The following is an 18,221-nucleotide window of genomic DNA, read 5'->3' on the forward strand; positions in this document are numbered from 1 at the left end:
CCGGCGTTTGACAAGTGTCACCCAGCTCCAAGGCACCGGGCAACCAGGAAGACGGCCCGTTCCCTTCATCTACTTCATTAGGCAGTGTTTCCTTCCTCCACAGCAAACAGAAATACTGTGTAAATCTGACTTTGTGAAAAGGATAAATTTATCTCAATTCACTTGAACATAATGTATTATTACTAATATTAATAATTTTAGCTCTAGAAATTATACCAGCCTCCCAAAGAAAGAGTCCTTGACCCAAAATATCAGAGGATATTAAACAGAGAAATGATCTACTGATGCAAATCATTAAATCTATTTGCATTTGCTTACTGAACCCTATCGCGGAAATTAAAGTACGTGCAGCGAGGAGAGAGCTGGCTGTGCGTGGTTAAGAGGAGACATCTTGGTGGATCCAAGCTCTATGTCATTAATTTTCCCACTTTCCCTCATTAACAAGTAAAATGTTTTTACTGCTTGAAAAGTTTTAATAAATAGAAAAAAGCAGAGCAGCTGACATAGTTTTTGATGTAATATACAAGGGCTTTTAATATTTTTACATACATTAACGAAAAAGCTAGGAGAAAACACTAAAAGGTTATATGTGAGTGGGGAAATGAAGAATAACCTTCTGGGAAGGCCTTCTGAGTGCACGTTACTTCCACGCCTTCTGGCCGTGGCATCTGCACTGCGGTCCCTCAGTGGACGTCCACAGAAAGCCTCCCACCTTCAGCCGGTAGCCCCGCCGTGCCAGGACCGACCTGAGGCCGCCTTCACACGATGGGTACAAGGCTTCCCCAGGGTGAGCAGGGGACTCACTCACCACGCCGATCTCTCCACGACAATGAAGCCGGTCACCCGACGCAGGTGGAGAGGCGCGCCCTGGCACGCTCCGCACAGGCGAACCCTCAACGCTCGCCTGAGTGAGCGCGTCACTCGGCTCACGGCGCGCCAAACGTTTCCTTGGAGCCACACACGGGCGCTAGCGCGCTTGGATGAGGACGAGCCACACTCTCCCTTGTCCTCACACACCTCACCCCTTCCTGGGTAGGGAAGCGTCCCGCGCCCCCCGCCTCCTTCCCTCCCAGCAGTAACGGCGCTCTGCCTCCCCTCGGCCCTCCTGCCGGAGCTTCCCGAGCAGTAACAGGACGGGCGACCTCCCCGGGCCAGCGGGGCGCCACGGAGCACGACGCACGAGGCGCGCCCGGGTCCAGCCCGCGGCAACTCCCAGGGGACCGCGGGACGCCGCGGTGACGCGGGCAGACGGCTGTGCCCGGGCCGGGCCCCTGGGGGTGCGGGCCTGTGGGGCGCGCCGCACCCCGCCTTCCCTGCAGCAGAGGCCTGCCCGGGGCACGCGCCCCGCACAGCGACGGCAGCAGCTCACTCGGGCCACAGAAGTCACACAGCCGGGGGCGTCTCCCGCAGCGGGAGTCCAGTCCCCCCGGGGAACCTGGGGAGAGCGGAGCCCCCGCCGGGACGCTCGCCAAGCTGGTCTCCTCTTCCCACTGCCCTCTCGTCACTAAGTAAGCCGAACCATTAGGAGGGTCGTTACATCAGCTATCTTGTTTGACCTAACAGTGGGATAAAAGGTGGTCTCTGGTTCTCCTTATCCTGGCTTCATGACATAAAACTAGTAATTATTCCCACGGGCAGCACTGGAAACTTCCACTTCAACAGAGCGCCAAGCCCGGGTGGGAAGCGCATGCAGCCACCCACGCCTCTGTGACACAGGCCACAGACCCTCCTTGGACGGACCGGAAGTCACTTTCAGAAGGCCAGGGGCAAGCTCTCCTGAGGGGAGCACAGGCCGGGCTTCCAGGCGGCAGCAAAGATCAGGCCACATGCTAACGCTCACAGCTGTCTCTGAAGCGTGTTAAACGCATCCGCTAAAGATCTTCTGGTGCCTGTTTGATGTTTTGGTTTTGATCACTGCACCCAACAGCAGTCCATTCGCTAAAGACAGGGGGAGGGGAAAGAGTTAAATGTTTCAGGGGAAAGCACCTCCGTGTGCAACGAAGGCCCTTGAAACGATGTGAAAATCACAAATTCAAGAGCAGCCAGATCCACCTCGAACTGCCAGACCAGGGGCTCCCAGAGGGAGCGGCGGCAGCGCACGGGGGCCCTCCTGCCCCACCGGCCGCGGCTCTCCCTGCAGGCCGCTGCCCGTCCCTCCTCATCCCGCCGCCCCAGGCCCTGGCTGCGGTCTTCCCGACCTTCCCTGCTAACCTTCCCCCACCTCCTCTGTGGAAAAGTCCGACGCCATCAAAGACAAGTTGACCAGGTGCAGAAAGCTCCGGGATTAATCCAGCATCCTTTCAGTCTTACGATGGTGCCCTTCTTCAGCGTCTCTCTGCCTTACAATTTCTGTGCCCTGGGGTCCTGCTTTCATTAGCAATACCTCCCCAGAATTATATACAACCTTGCATTTCTTCAAAGTTCTTCCCCACCTATCAGCAAAATCTGGCCACACCGACTCTGCAGCCCCCATGCTCCCAATGGGGCGCCGACTGCACTACCTGCCCCACAGCCCGGAGGAAGAAGGTGCCTGGAGGCCCACCTGCCATCCAAGCCAAGGCAGCTTACTGCATCGGCAGGGGGACTGGATCTCCAGACAGGCGTCTCTCGGCTTGGGGGAGCCCAGCAACTCTGGGTATCAGAGGTGTGTTGGCAGAGAGACAGAGGCAGAATGGGGGGACCAGGCCTGGGCTCAGAGCCGGCAGAGGTGCCAGTGTTTCGTGAGTACAGAGCCGCAGTCTGGCAAGAACACAGTTCCGGAGCCGGATGCGGTGATGGCTGTAAAGCAACGTACATGTGCTGAATGCCATGGAGCTGTACACCTAAAATGGTTAACACGATACATTTCATCTTGTGTATGTTTTACTACAGAAGAAGGACGTACTTGGGTCAAAACAGTACTGATTACGTAGGCACAAAGGGGAATTTCTTCCCCTTCCCTACCTACAGCCTTGTGACTCCACTGCCCCGAGAGGGTAACCATCCACTGAAACGATCAGCGGGTCCAGCCCTGCCCTGCTTAAAATCAGGACAAAATGATGACAATTTCTCTCTAATTTACACCTCTGCTCCTCCGTATCAGGTAAATAAACTGAAGAGTAGATTTTTTAAAGATTGTACCTATTTTAGTTCTGTGAATTCAAATGATCCCCGTAACACCCTAGGCAGAAATAACAGCGGGCGCCCTTTAAAACAGACCTCTTCTATGGGCTGCGATTCTTAAGGCAGCACCAAAACCATACTTTGACAAAAAAGTTTATCATCTCTAGATTGCTTAACCAGCAAAACTGTTCAAGTTTGCAAACACAGATAACTTTCCACGCAAGCAAACTAATTTCCTTAGACACAATTTGTCAAAAAAGGAAAAGGAGAAAAAAAAAAACTATTAACATGTCATATGCTAAAGTAACTTTAAGGGTTTTGTAATAATAGATGCAGATGGGGACCGACCTTAAGAAAATTTTATGGCTTACAGTTTAAATTCAGGAACTCCATAAATCTTGAATATGCTTTTGGCCCTCAGATTCTAAGGCTAAAAACGCAATTATAAAGTTGTTTGTCAGTTTCTTCTCCAGAAGACAATTTACAGCTGACGGGATTATGTCTATGGCATATGGAACTTTAGGCAATAAAAATCTGGACCGCTCTCGAAAACTCAGATGCAAAAAACAAGATATCATATGATTAATTATCCCGTTAATGAGGGATCCCCGGAGCTGGCATGATGAAGTGAAGGGAAGGAGAGCAGCAGAAGTGAAGAAGTTAATGAAATGGATAAACAAGTCACGGGCAGAAGTCCGGTCCTCGCACTAACAACGCATCTACGGTACAGGAGGAGGGGGCACAGGCAGGACACGCTGAGATCAGAAAGAACACTCCCTTCTTTCCTTCAACGTACTTGCCAATGTAATAAATGAATTCTAACAAAGAAATCAACTAGCCGCAGTTTCCTACTTTTCGACATGAAACATCACAGCAAAGGGCGCGATGAGGCGGGCAGCGAGCGGGCCGCGCCCCCTGGGCCGCCTGTGCTCCCGCGTCTGCTCCTCTGCTCCGCAGGGAAGGGGGGGCCGCGTCCGCCACAGACAGCTCTGCACCTCCTCCCCTGCCCGGGTCTCCCCCGCGCCCCGTCTCCCCCTCCCAGAGGACTCACTGCTCCAGCAGCAAGGGCCCCAACACCACCCCCGTCCTTCCCCACCGGGTGTGCTTCCCGCTCTCGGACAACCCTCCAAACCCCAGCAGCACCCGCGGGCAGGCTGACTCTCAGATGCTAACGAACTGGGCCAAGCAAGTGCAGCCGCGCAGCCAGCAAGCACACAGGGAACAAGAAACGGCCTGCGGCGGGGGGAGAGCCTGCCCCACGAAGCCCTCTAGGACAGCAGAGGGAGCCTCGGCCGAGGTTCCCTCGCCAGGCAGCAGGGTGGCCCCGGCAGCACACTCAGTCCCTGGACTTCGGTTCCTCTACCTGGAAAGTAACCGGGCCGGCCTGGGCGCTGCCCAAGGTCCCTTACAGCCCTGACAGTCCAGGGACCCAGGAAATCCCTAGAGTAATCTGCGGGAAGCATTCAGAACCCATTAACAACTGTTAACCGGCATCCCTGACATATGCCTGCACAATTCTTGGTTACTATTTGAAGTAATCACCAGCATTTCTTCAATCCCTTGAGAAGAAGTTCATGCGTGTCTGCAAACTGATGGAAGCCAACGTACAGACAGAAGGACCCGCAGAGCTTGGTGGAGAAGGATGGGGTCTGAGCGCAGGCTGGGACAGAGAAACAGATGTGCCCCGCCCAGCTCCAGCTTTCCCCGGGACAGGGACAGGCACAGCAGGCAGTCCTGGAGACCACTGCCACAGGCCGTCTGCAGGCCTCAGGTCTAACTGCTCCGCCCAACAACGCCACACACAGCACCATGCGGTCCAAACTCGGCCCCCGCCTTTTCTTAACTGAAGTACAGTTGATGTACAATATTATATAAGTTACAAGTGTACAGTATAGCGATTCGCAATTTTTAAAGGTTATACTCCATTTATAGTTATTATAAAGTATTGGCTTTACTCCTCACGTTGTACAATACATCCTTGTAGGTTACTTTATACGTAATAGTTTGTACCTCTTCATCTCCTAGCCTTATAGTACCCTTCCCGATCCCTCTCCCTGCTGGTAACCACTAGTTTGTTCTCTACATCTGTGCCTCTGCTTCTTTTCTGTTATAGTCAGTAGTTTGTTGTCTTTTTTAGACTCCACATATAAGTGATATCATACAGTATTTATCTTTCTCTGTCAGACGTATTTCACTGAGCATAATGCCCGCCAAATCCACCCACGGTGCTACAAATGGCAAAATTTCATTCTTTTTCATGGCTGAGTAGTATTGCGGGGGTGTGTGTGTGTGTGTGTGTGTGTGTGTGTGTGTGTGTGTGTGTGTGTGTGTGTGTGTGTGTGTGTGTGTGTACTTCCATATCTCGGCAACTGTAAATAATGCTGCTACGAACACTGGGGTGCGTGTATCTTTTCAAATTAGTGTTTCTGTTTTTTTCAGGTGTATACCCAGGAGTGGAAGTGCTGGGTCATATGGCAGCTCTAGTTTTAGTTTTCTGAGAAACCTCCACACTGTCTTCCACAGTGGCTCCGGCAGTCTGCGTTCCCACCGACAGCGGAGGAGGGTCCCCCCTGCTCTGCACCCTTGCCGACATTTGTTGTCTGTGTTCTTTTCGAGGACAGCCATTCTGACGGGCATGAGGTGCTATCTCGTCGTGGTTTTGATTTGCATTTCCCTGGTGATTAGCGATGTCCAGCATCTCTTCATGTGCCTGTTGGCCATCTGCGTGTCCTCTTTGGAAAAATGTCTATTCAGTTCTTCTGCCCATTTTTTTAAGGAAACCATCGACAAAACAGAGAGACAACCTACTGAATGGGAGAAAATATTTGCAAATTATACGACTGACCAGAGATTAATATCCAGCATACATAAACAGCTCACACGACTCAACATCAAGAAACAACCAACAAGCCAGTTAAAAAACAGACGTGGCCTCCTGACAGCCGCTGCACTTGTGTCTGACGCATCGGCCGGGTCCCGTCTCCACCCACCCCCAGCCACTCGCTGAGAACCGAGGAGGGGCTGACGCCTCCCTCCTCTGCCCAGCCCCCCGGCCAGTCCCCGGCCCTCCATTCGACACCACAGACGCCCAGGAGCTGCCTGCGAGGCCAGACTGCGCGCAGGACCAGCAGAAAGCAGGGGGCTTTCGGCACCACTCGCGGTGACAAAGGTGTTAGTCTCAAAATATTATTTTCAACAGAAGTTTTGTTTACCTAGAAAAGGTCAGAAACTCTGGAGGAAATAAGTGGCCCAGCTCTTTTTAATGAAAGCAGTGCTCAGTTATACAATAACTCTTCCTAACAAACAGCCTTAAATGGGATAAAATAAAGATCAGAAAGCTAAGTATTTCTCCAGATGAATTTTAGGAAGGAAAAACCACTATTTTGGGGAGGCTACTTCTGGGGTATCTTTAATAACCAAGAACAACAATTTCATTTCCCTTAGGTTTAGAAGTATGTATTTTTAGCGGAAGCAACGTTAAAGAGGCAGGACAGAAATGTCTAGAATGTATATATGTATACAAGCGTGTGTGCACACATACATCACACTCACATATAAACACTGTACACAAGGACATCTATTTGAGAAAGGAACCGAAAAAAGAATCGTCACACCCCAAGGCTTACATTTTCCTACTGCAATGGGTTAAGTCTTAAAAATGTTTCTCCTCATAACTGCATCCTTCTAGAACTGTTTATATTCCATTTTTAGCTTGCCTAAATACCCTGGCAGAAAACTGTGGTTGGAATGTGCAGAATCTGCACGTGGACGCTCCTCGCCTAGTACCCTGCCCCCACGTGAGCTGCAGAGGGACGGCTCCCAGCAACACGGCTTCTTCAGAACGAGAAGAAATGTCACCCCCCCCCACCCCAAGCTGGGTGCCCAGCCCAGGAATCCTCCAGCCCCACCTGACCAGCACGGGCTCTGTGTGAAGCCATCTACAGAAGCAGCAGAACGTCTGCTTCAGCAGCTGAAGGTTTCAACGGCTGCTCGTTCAGAAGCGATGGACGCCCCCCACTGTCAGGTGGGGAAGCTAAAGCGTCAGAGCGCTCTCTACGTGCTTCACCTGCGCTGCTCAGCGAGCACGGCGAGGCCTACCTCTGGAAGAAGGCACGGGAGGCGCAGGCTTCAGAGTCCTAACGTGATCCCATCAGAGACAGTCACGGCACGAGAACTATAATCCCCCCAGCGTACAGTACGCGTGAGCATTCTGCCGGGAGACGCCAGAAATCAAAGTAAATGCTGGTCCAGGAGGACCCGTGTTCTTCCACAGAACCACTCAGAATCTGCAGGTGTATCAATACTTAATATATTGAGTGTGTAAGCCCTCTTGTTGAAAAAAGATTTGTGCACATATGCGGTGTGTGTAGATCAGATGGGGAGGGTGTCACAGAAATGCTTATAAACAGATATACTGGGGCTCTTATGGAAACACTAAACGAAACTAGAGAAGACCTGGTAACAGAAGTGGGTAAAAGCCTGAAAGCAATCCACACGGACGAGGTAAAACCAAGACACAGAAACTGGGCAGAGAGAAAGCCGAGCACTTCTCTAAACTCCCTGGAGCTGTAGCTGTGAGTCTGGCTCAATCCAGAGGGACACTGAAGAAAACTACAGAATTCACAAACGAGGTGAACTGCGGAAATCACTCTCTGGCTCCTGTCCCACCCCAGCCCCGGCGAGAAGCTCTGCGGGCTCACAGGGGACGAGAGACCCTGGGTGTGAACTCGACTGCCTTTTGGGTCTGGGTCCCTGCTGGACCGCCCTGCATGGCACATCCATGCTATGCACGATCCGTCTCGATTCTGGGTGGGGCCATCTCCACCGCAGACATACGTGGAACCACCACCACTGCCCGGGACTCCAGAGGCAAAGCTGAAATTAACTGGGTGGGAAATGCCGGTTCAACGAAGACCAAGGCACCCAGGAATGCCCACTTCAGAGCTGGAAGGAAACTTGAAGTCAGTATTGGACCCCAGAGGGAGCAGACGCCCACAGCAATTTCAACACGACACCCAGCTGGCCCTGTCCTCGGCCTCCCAGACTCCATCCTCCCCCTGCTCTCTTCCGCGTCCTGGCTTGTCTTCAGTTTTCTTTGGTGCTGCTTCTTGACCAGCTCCCTTGTTCAACTGTTCCTCCAGATCCTTCTCTTCTCCTCGTGGCGTGCCTGCACCCTACGCCCTGAGAGCTGCCACCATCACCTGCTCAGTCACCCGAGCCAGGGCCCGCGGCCTCCCAGCACGCCTCCTCCTGCCAGGGTCCCCACGTCCCCCTCCGATACGGGGCTCCACCGGTTCTGTGGCCAGACCACGTCCCGGCCCGGTTCTACTGCCACCGCCCCGGGCTTGGGCCTGAGCCCCCTCCTCCCCCGACCGCTTTAACCGCCTCCACGCCTGCTCACACACGCCCCCCCCCGTGGAGGCCCGTGACGCCACACTTGACTGCCCACCCAGGCCCATCCTGTGCTGGGTGTGAGGTCCGTGTAGGTGGAGCTGTCACATGCATTACTGTGCCGTCCCCAGTGCACATCCCCAAGGCACAGGGCCTGTCACACAGCAGGCACTCACATGTTTTGAGTGAACAAGCAAGTGACTCTAGCTTAATCCTAAATTTATTCAATGTTTTTATCACAAAAAGACCCACTTCTGTCACTTGATACAGCAACTGGAAATAAAAATTCTGGATGAATCTGACACAAGACAATGGTTCAGTTCAATTCAAAAATTAAACTCATTTAACCTTTAACTCAATTTAAATTCTAAACTGATCAGCATTCAAGAACTATCCTGTACATTAATACCAAGGAGCTGATCTAATTACTGATACAATTTAAAGAAAATAAATTTAACAAACCAAATACATTTGGAGAGTTTACAGCTTAAATGACATTAACATTTTAAAAACAAAAGTTGAAAAGTATTCACGAGTCACAGATGGTTTAAATACCAGAAAATATTAGAGATACATGAACAATAAAAATTCTGGAAATCAAAATCCAGAGGCAAAATATGAGAAACGTATGTCGATGGTCTCAGATGCCACACAGCTTTATTTTCACAGAAGGAGAGGGGGACGGCCATGAGGCGCAACCTAGCTCAGAGGAAGGAGTCCGAAGAAGTGGCTCTGAGTCCCAGCCACCACGCTCCTCGTGCGGCACCAGCTCTGTCCCCCGGGAAAGGGGCACAGCACCACCCGCCTAGCTGTAAACACCAGCATGTACGCGTGACCACCCTGTAAGTCTGCGGTGCGCACGTCGTGTGTGAGGTAGGCAAACACACACGAGGACACATCACTGTATCCTTTCCGTTCCTACAACAGTAAGTGTCGAGCCGGAATTCTCAAATTAGACGTGAACTGGTGAACCTTCTACTTTAAAGACATTCTCACCCAGGCACCCAGCATGGAAGTCACCCCAGTTCTCATTACTCAACCCAACCAGGGACCGTCTCAGGGCTCTCCTCAACTGCTCAGAAGGTCGAGAAGAGGTACCAGGGGAGGGAAGGTCAGCTCCTGCAGGGGCCGTCAGTGGTGAAAAGCAAAGTGACGAGAGGTGACAGCACCCTCTCCCCTCCAGTCTTTCTCCCGAGACCCTGGGACCAGCCTCCTTTGCCCACCCCCAAGTCCTCTGCTGATAAAGCGGCGTCAGTGCAGGGCTGGGGAGCTGCCCAAGGGCTGAACGCTGTGGCCGGCACTCAGCTGCTCACACAAGGCCTGGCCCTTCCAAGGGGGGAGCCCCCCTTACCTGGTATCTGTCTGATTCCCGGCAACCCAGCCTCTTCTGGAAAAAGACTCCCGGAGAAAATGGAAATGACCTCCAAGATGTTACAACACTGTCGTAAGTTCCCCTCTGTTTCTCTCGGAGTTGATTTAACCTCAGTCCTCTCAAAAGTTGAACAAGCCTTTAGCTAACTTTCCCGACCGCAGCTAATTAGATGAATGGGGAATAGGGCGAGGACCGCAAGAGGCTGGCAACAGGAGGCCAGCAAGCGGGCGGGTGACACCAGGGGAGGTACAAGACCACAGAGCTGGACGAGCAGGTGGGCGGGGGGGGGGGGGGCTGCCCACGTCTAGGCCTGGCTGCCGCACAGCAGTGGCGCCTCCAAAGGGCCGCGGAGGGGGGACTACTGACTTGGCCAATTCCACCAGAAATGGCCCCTGCAAGACCACCGGTCCTGGGCGGGCCTCCACCCGAGAGCACACGGTCCAGGCAGGCCCTGCGGGCCTCAGGGTGAGGCTGACACGCACTGGGTCCTTCCCTTAGGGGGAAAGCTGCTGCTTGGAGCAGATCTGGATAGAGCCCAGAGCTTTTCATCAGCACACCATTTCCCGCAAGGCGAGGGTAAACTCGGATGCTGGTTACATCCCAGTAACTGGGGGAGCCCTGCGCCCAGTGAGGGCGCTGCGGGGACCCGTCCTCCAGGGCCCACACACCATACGGCCCACGTCTCCTCCTCGTGGGAAAAGGGAAAGGCTTTCTGTGGCAGCGTCAAGGTGACAGGAGAGCCGTTTCTCCGGGAAAGCTGCGGTGCCATCCTTTCAAAAGCAGGCGTGAACAGAGGGGAAGAGTCCAACATCTCCGAACGGAAGGTGACCGTTCTGAGCACAGGGTTTCAGGATATTTCACACGCCTCGGAGGAAAACACCCAGCTTCCTCCGCTTGGGATGAGCCAGTTTACCTCCTTCACTCTCACAGTGCTCTTACGCTCCAGAGGCTGGAGGACTTGCGACCGTGGCCCACCCCGTCCTGGGAACAGGGGAACTCCCCCCGAGACGCCCCAGCTGGAGAGCGGCACCCTGGCTCCCCCCCATCTCTCCAGCCAGCAGCCTGAACGACGACGCCACCGTCTCTCTCGTCACGGACACTGAGAGCGAAGTACGCGCACGGTCTGTGTTACTGACCGCGTAAGTCAGGAGAGGAACTCGCCACGAGCTACTGACAACGCACCGCCTGAGCCGGCAACCGGGAGGGAGGGAGGCCCCGCAACACCGCCAGGCCCCGGGCCCACCAGGGCACCCGAGCACGTGCTCTGAAACACAGACGACTTCTGTGAAGCCACACAGCTTGGCACGTTTTCCTCACAGAAACATGCTTGTTTGACTCAAGAGACCTCCTTAAGGAACATTCTGTAACATAAAACAACTACATTTTTAAGCACACACAACACAAATCATTATTTCGAGCCACCGAAGAAAAGCAACGAGACAGCTAAACTAGCTGCAGGTAAAATTCCTGCGGCGCATGTTCTGGGCGTCCCTTTCCTGGGAGCGCCTCTGCATGTGTTCATCCGTAAGAACCCTTTCTTCTCTTCCTTGAAAGACCAATTATAATAAAGCAAGTGCTGTGTCTATATTCAAATTTCCCAATCTGTCGGGAAGAATTAACTTAGGAGTTTCCCAGGAAGGGTTTCATGACCTGCGGACTCTCAGGAACTATCTTGACCTGGGAAGGGGCAGACCGACGGGCACCGAGGTCCCCGAGGGAACAGCACGCGGCAGGCCCAGGCCGCGCGGGGTCAATGGCCCCAAACAGGCCCCTGACAGCCTCACGTTCTCCTGATGGTCCACTTACTTGCTTTAAATATTTAAAGATGAACAGGAAAGCAGCAAATGCATGCGGAAACCATCAGTCACTATCTGTTCAAACCGACAGACTCGAATGGACGTCAGGAGTCCAACTTTCCTTCAGGAAGGCCACAAAGGCACCTTCCTTCCTTCAGTGGAATGACGACTTTGGCACGTTCCAGGGGCGAAAATCGGCAGTGCACCCGACGAGGCAGGCGACCCCCTCCCAGGTAGAGTGCAGAGGCCCCACCGTGACACTCTCTCAAGGTCCCCGAGGGTCCTGGCCCACGCCCATCACCCCCCTCGGCTGGCCAGCCAGCCAGGTCCGCAGAGGAGGGTAAGGCCTAACCCGCATGCTCCTCCCAGCCCTCAACACCAGAGCTGGCAGGTGAAAGATGCCAGGAGGCAGAAATGACGACACTCTACCCGAACCACCACAATACCACACACTCCTGTCAAGTAGAACACAGCCTGCGCCGTTTTTAAGTTTTTCAAAATACAGCAAGTTTTACAATGGCTTACTTTGGTTGGACTATAACGTTTTCATTTGCATTTTGCATTTTTCTAAAAAGCTTTACAAGGAAAAAGTTTAAAAATGAAAAACAAAAGTAAATCTTTGACAGACATGAAGCACATGCAATTAATTCTCTCTAGCTTCCCAGATCCGAACGTCCTACTGCTGTTTTCATAATGGTAATAAGTATAACCCAGTGTTGTACAGTCCATTTTCAAGTAATCAAATACTACAATCAACTTTATGGAAAACTAAACAAGCCGGAAAATAACATTAGAAAAACCAATATATTCTCCTGCCCTTCTCCTTAGATTTTAGACATTGTGGGGCACGATGATGCGGTCAAAGCTTCGCAGCCACATGAAGATGGAGTGGGGAGAGATCAGTCAAGCTCTTGCAAAAGACAGTCGTGAATGGAAACCTGATACTGGCAGGAAGTTATGAAATTGAGACTATTATACCACTTTCCAAACTGATATTCTTCACTCATATTTTTAGGAAAGGTGAGTAATGTAACTTACACAAAAAAAGAAATCAAGGATCACTGTATGAAGCCATACACACAGGAATCCTACTTTGTATAGAAGTGTGAAAGGAATTTCACTACAGACAGATGTCAGTGGCCAACTTCTAATTTATCTACTGAAGAAACCAGCACGGCTTCGGAGGAAATGAAGATGCCAGGACTCACAAGAAGGAGGGTGAGAACAGGGGCCCAGAGTCTTTAGGATGCTCTGCTCAAAACCCCCTCGCAGCCACCGTCCACCACATCAGCAGAGCTAGAGGACACAGCCCTGGAGGGTGCAAATGGCTCCACCTGCAAAAAGCCAAATCAAGGGAGAGCCCCCTCAAGGTGGGTGAGGGCAGCGCCTACTTCTATCACACAAGGGAGTTCTAATCAGAAGCCTTCCTACCAGATCCAGGTGGCGTCAAACTGGAGGAAAAAAATTCCCCCACATGACTCTTTCAGAAAGTAGAGGAGGCAACACTTCCAAACTCACTTCATGTAATCAGAAAAACCCAAATGCCCAAACCTCACAAAGACATCACCAAAGAAAGAATTATAGACGAACACCCTTCATGAACTTAAACACATAAATGCTAAATGAAATAGCAAATTTAAACCCGTAATATGTAAGGGAAAAAAAAGGCTATACCATGAATCAAATGATGTAGTATAGTGGCATTTCAAGATTGGTTTAAAATCCTAAAATTAGCTTACTTCACATTTAAAGAATAAAAGAGAAAAACAGGATCATGTTGATACATGCAGAAAAACCATTTAACAAAATTCAACAGATTGGGGAAGCATTCTCAGTGTGAGAAAGGACGCCTATTAAAGCCAACAAAGCCAGCAGTCACCCTGACATACTTGAAGCTTCCCCCTACAACTGGAACACGGGAAGGAGGTCCACTGTCATGACTTTTATTCAACGTCATACTGGAGGTTCTAGCCAGTACAACAAAAGAAAAAAAATAAAAGGCAAAAAGATCATAAAGAAAGAAGCAAAGTGTGTTTACACACAGACATCATGATTTTCTACAGAGAAAATCCTAAGGAAACTGCAAAAGAATTCTTGGAACTAAGAAGTGAATTTAGTAAGATGGCAGAATAAAATCAAGTGTTATGTACCAGCAGCAGTAGTTTAAAAGTTAAAAAAAAAAAAAAATTAAGCTGATTTAGAATACCATCAAAAACAAAGTATTTAGAAATCAGTTTTACAAAAGACACACCAAGATCTTTAAAGTGGAAACTACAAAACACTACTGAGAAAAATTAAATAGAAACTAAACAAATGCTGAGCTAAACCACAGTCATGAACTGGAAAATTCAGTTTAAGATGCCAACCCTCCCAAAACTGACACACAGATTCAATGAACTCCAATCAAAATCCCCATAGGCATTTTTGGAGAAACTGACACCTTGATTCTAAAAGTAATATGGAAAATTGAGACCTAGAAACCAAGACAATCTTCCAAAAAAAACACAAACAAACAAACAAACAAAAATGGGTGGCGGGGGGTGGAGAGCTGGAAGACTCACATTAATTCAAGACTCATCACAAAGCTACATCATCAAGTCAGTGTAGCACTGGCACAGAACAGATGAAAAGATCAGCTAAACACAACAGTGTCCAGACATATATATCCCACACACGTATGGCCATGTGACTGATTTTTTGACAAAAGCACTGAGGCAATGCCATGGAGAAAGGAATTGTTTCCCCCCCGCCAACAAATAATACTGAAACAACTAAATATCTGTGGAAAAAACTGAGTACCTCACAACAAGGTAATTCAAGATGATGGAACACAGATCTAAACATAAAAAGCTAAAATTATAATTATAATTTCAAAGGATTTATAAGAGAATCTATTTGTGAAATTAGAGTAGGCAAATATTTCTTAAACACACAAAATATGCTGAACAGAAAGGAAAAAAAAAGTTGGTCTTCCTCAAAATTAAAAACTTCTATTCATTAAAAGACATTATTAGGAAAATAAAAACACAAGTCCCCAACTGTGAGAAAACGATCAATACATATATCTGATCACCAAATTATAACCAGAACTACCAACTGACCACAAAAACCAAGAAAACACCAACTAAAAATGGGCAAAAGACTTGCCTCACAATGAAAGCTTATTGAAAACGGTGTTCAAAATAAGTCATCAGGAAAGGGCAGGTCACCACCACAATGAGAGAGGTAACACTTCATACCCACCAGAGCGGCTGTAACTTTAAAAACTACCACCACCAAGTACGGTGAGAAGGCAGAATAACAGAAACTCCCATACGTTCCTGGTGGAAATGTAAAATGGTAAACTTTGGGGAACGTGTTGGCAATTTCTTACGAGGTTAAACATCCATTTGCCATGCAATCCAGCCATGTAATTCCACACCTAGGAATTTACTCAAGAGAAATGAAAACGTATGTCCATAAAGAGGCTTGAACAAGAATATTCATAGCAGTTTTGTTCACAGGAGCGCAAACCTGGACAACTCAAATGTCCATCAACAGGAGAATGAATAAACAAACTGTGGTATATTCCTACAACAAACTACTACTCAGTAAAAAAGAATGAACTACTTCCTGATCCACAGAGCAACACGGGTGAACCCTGAAAACACTGCTGAACTGAACACAAAGCAAGTGTGTGTTGTACGGCTCCATCTATAAAAAGCTCAAGAACAAGCAAAACTAACCCAACGTGACGGAGATCAGAACAGTGGATGCCAACGGGGAGGGGGTGACTGAAAGGGAGCACGAGGGAACTTTCTAGAGTGTTTTATATCTTGGTTTGGGCTGGTGGTCGTGTGGTCGTACACATCTGTGAAAACTCACTTAACTTTAGGGTTAAAATCTACGAATTTCATTATGTGATTTTCACCTCAGTTTTTTTAAATGAAAGAAACTGTCAGCTCTTGAGTATTCACACAGATAATTTTTATGCCGTTCTCTACTTCTGCAATATCCCTCCCCAAATTAACCGTATACAACAGACTGCTGGTTGCCCCCCCCCCGCCCCCCGCCAAATCCGCTCCACACAGAACCGCCGACTTCAGCCCGCACACGCCAAGCTCCGTGCTTCCCGCGTGGCGTGCCCAGCAAGGTAAGAGAAGACACGGATGCTGCTTCTGGAAACAGCGGGCATCCCCTCCTTTCTCCCTCCTCTCTCTGCTGCTTGCGAAGGGGTGTGGCAGCTCGCACCCCAGAGTCTGGCCTGCAGATGCGGAGAGGAAAGCTGAGGGCGCCGGACTCCAGTGACCATCCCGCCAGCAGACCCGGCGTCACTGCTCCTCCGCCGGTGCTTCTCCTCCAGAGAAACCGGCTGCATCTGATTAAGCTGTTACTTGGAGGAGCTTGTTTTCCGCAGATGAACCTAATCCGAACTTGATTCAGAAAGTACAGAGAGTAGAAGCAAAGCTAAGCCTCATCTTCACTCTGTTCTCAGTTCCTAATGGACATTTAAAGCATTTTAAGAGGGGTTTTTCCTCCTACTTTTTCTTCTCCAAATTCACTTGTTCTTTTTTTTTTTTAAAAACCAAAAAAAAAAAAAGAATTCAACACATAATTTCTGTGATTTACTGTGCAACTGAACATACTAAAAGACAAAATGACATTTTCCCTACAAATTATTTGGTGCCTGTGATTTTCTGAACACTACAGCCAGATGGTTCTCATAGAAATCAAGAAGACTGTATTCATATAAATTCAAAGGTTTGCTTATTTTTTGGTCTTAAAAAAGACTATTGATTGTAACGTGCAGCTCTACAGGAAAAATCTCGACCGAGGAGGCGAAAACTGATATTTATTACCGCCCTTGTGCTCATTATAGCCGTCTCTGACAGCGGTCCATTAAAATCAATTTTTATGTTTCTTATGTATTTTCTTTTTCTAACATCCTTGGCGCTGTGTTTATTAGCCAGTTAAGACAAATGCTGAGCAAAGGAGTGGGCGGTTTTTCCCCTCTTCTGTCAGAAATAACAAGAACTGCGATTTTAAAATACAACTGCTCCTCACAATCAATGAATGGAGGAAACTGAATCTTACGTTTCAGAACAAAACATTAAGGAGTGCTTTGAATTTTTTATGGTTTTATAATTAGAGAAAATAAATAGTGCAGATCGTTCAAGAAAGAGAGAAACGTGTTCCGTGAGAAATGGCAATACCCTAACTTCATGCTAACAAAGGGATTTCACACCCTTTCTCCTCCACTGCGCACACACCAACAGCCAGACACCATCTCCAAGAGGCCCAGTGGAGCTCCTGATTAAGCAATTCCAGGACTTTGGAATAAAAGTCCGTTAATAAAAAAGTCCATTAACAAAAGTCCCATAAAAGTTCATCACCTGGCAGACTGATGAACAGTGAATGCTGGTCCTGGATTTAAAAATCAAGATTAAGGAAGCAGCTCCCTGTCACCAAACTTCCAAAGAGAGTCCCACATCCCACCTGCTTAAGAATCAAAGCGTTCAATACCCACAGTGCGTCAACACCTCTATAAATGTCTACATTAATACGTCCTGGGGCTCCTAATTACAGGTTATGTCCCTGTGGTTAATGGAGGTGGAGGGTTCCTGGGCAACAAGCACAGATGCTGAAAACGAACAATCACGGCCCTACCATTTTTAGAGAGATGCTAACTTTTGTGATTGGTAGCGTGTGGCTACATGTTACCCTGTGATCAATGGAGAACGAGCAATAATCGTATTCTCTGTTGCTTTGAACAAACCACGCAGTGGGTGTCACGCAGGACTCGCACTCACTCAGTGTCTGGGATCTTCTGGCCGTGCAGCTTTATCCCGTGCAGACCCTGCTCACAGCCGGAGATCTCGATCTTCCCCAAAGGGCTGTCCATCATTTTGTATTTCATTTCACAGGTCTTGTCCATTCTCCCACGTACCTAAAGAGAAACAATTTTTAAAGTTAAGCATACGTGAAAGAGTTTGGTCACTTCTAAAGCACAACAGAAGCCCCAGTTACTTAAGACACAAAACATCTTCCAAAGTTTTATCCCCATTTTTGGAATTTAACCACATAATGTGTCATTTTTATAACATAGTCACTTTGAAGACAGAAGATTACCATAATTACCCAGAGCAGCCAACCAACAGTTCACTCTCCTTTCATCTCCTTAAATCATGATCTCCTGGTGGCGCAGTGGTTGAGAATCCGCCTGCCACTGCAGGGGACACAGGTTCGGGCCCGGATCGGGGAAGATCCCACATGCCCGCGGAGCAACTAAGCCCGTGCGCCACAACTACTGAGCCTGCGCTCTAGAGCCCACATGCCACAACTACTGAGCCCGTGTGCCACAACTACTGAAGCCCACGCACCTAGAGTCCGTGCTCCGCAGCAAGAGAAGCCACCGCAATGAGAAGCCCGCTCGCCGCAACTAGAGAAAGCCTGCGCGCAGCAACGAAGACCCAATGCAGTCAAAAATAATTAAAAAAAAATTTTTTTTAATTACCATCTCCTTATTCTTATTCATCTTTAACCAACGCATAGTCAAAGATGAAATAAGAGCTCCTTTTAAA

The 18,221-nt window shown here is 49.2% G+C and overlaps 1 protein-coding gene across 1 annotated transcript in view; it reads right to left on the minus strand.

Annotated features, from left to right (window-relative positions):
* MGMT (O-6-methylguanine-DNA methyltransferase) overlaps positions 1–18,221 on the minus strand; it is a 275,720-nt gene that overhangs the window by 198,902 nt on the left and 58,597 nt on the right. Inside the window, exon 2 of the mRNA XM_082423245.1 lies at positions 17,451–17,587. Within this exon, the coding sequence (XP_082279371.1) occupies positions 17,451–17,575 (125 nt within the window). The 5' untranslated portion in view covers positions 17,576–17,587. The remainder of the gene's footprint in view (positions 1–17,450; positions 17,588–18,221) is intronic.

This window comes from Balaenoptera physalus (assembly GCF_965194825.1).
Source record: "Balaenoptera physalus genome assembly, chromosome: 14".
In the NCBI taxonomy this organism is placed as follows: Eukaryota; Metazoa; Chordata; class Mammalia; order Artiodactyla; family Balaenopteridae; genus Balaenoptera; species Balaenoptera physalus.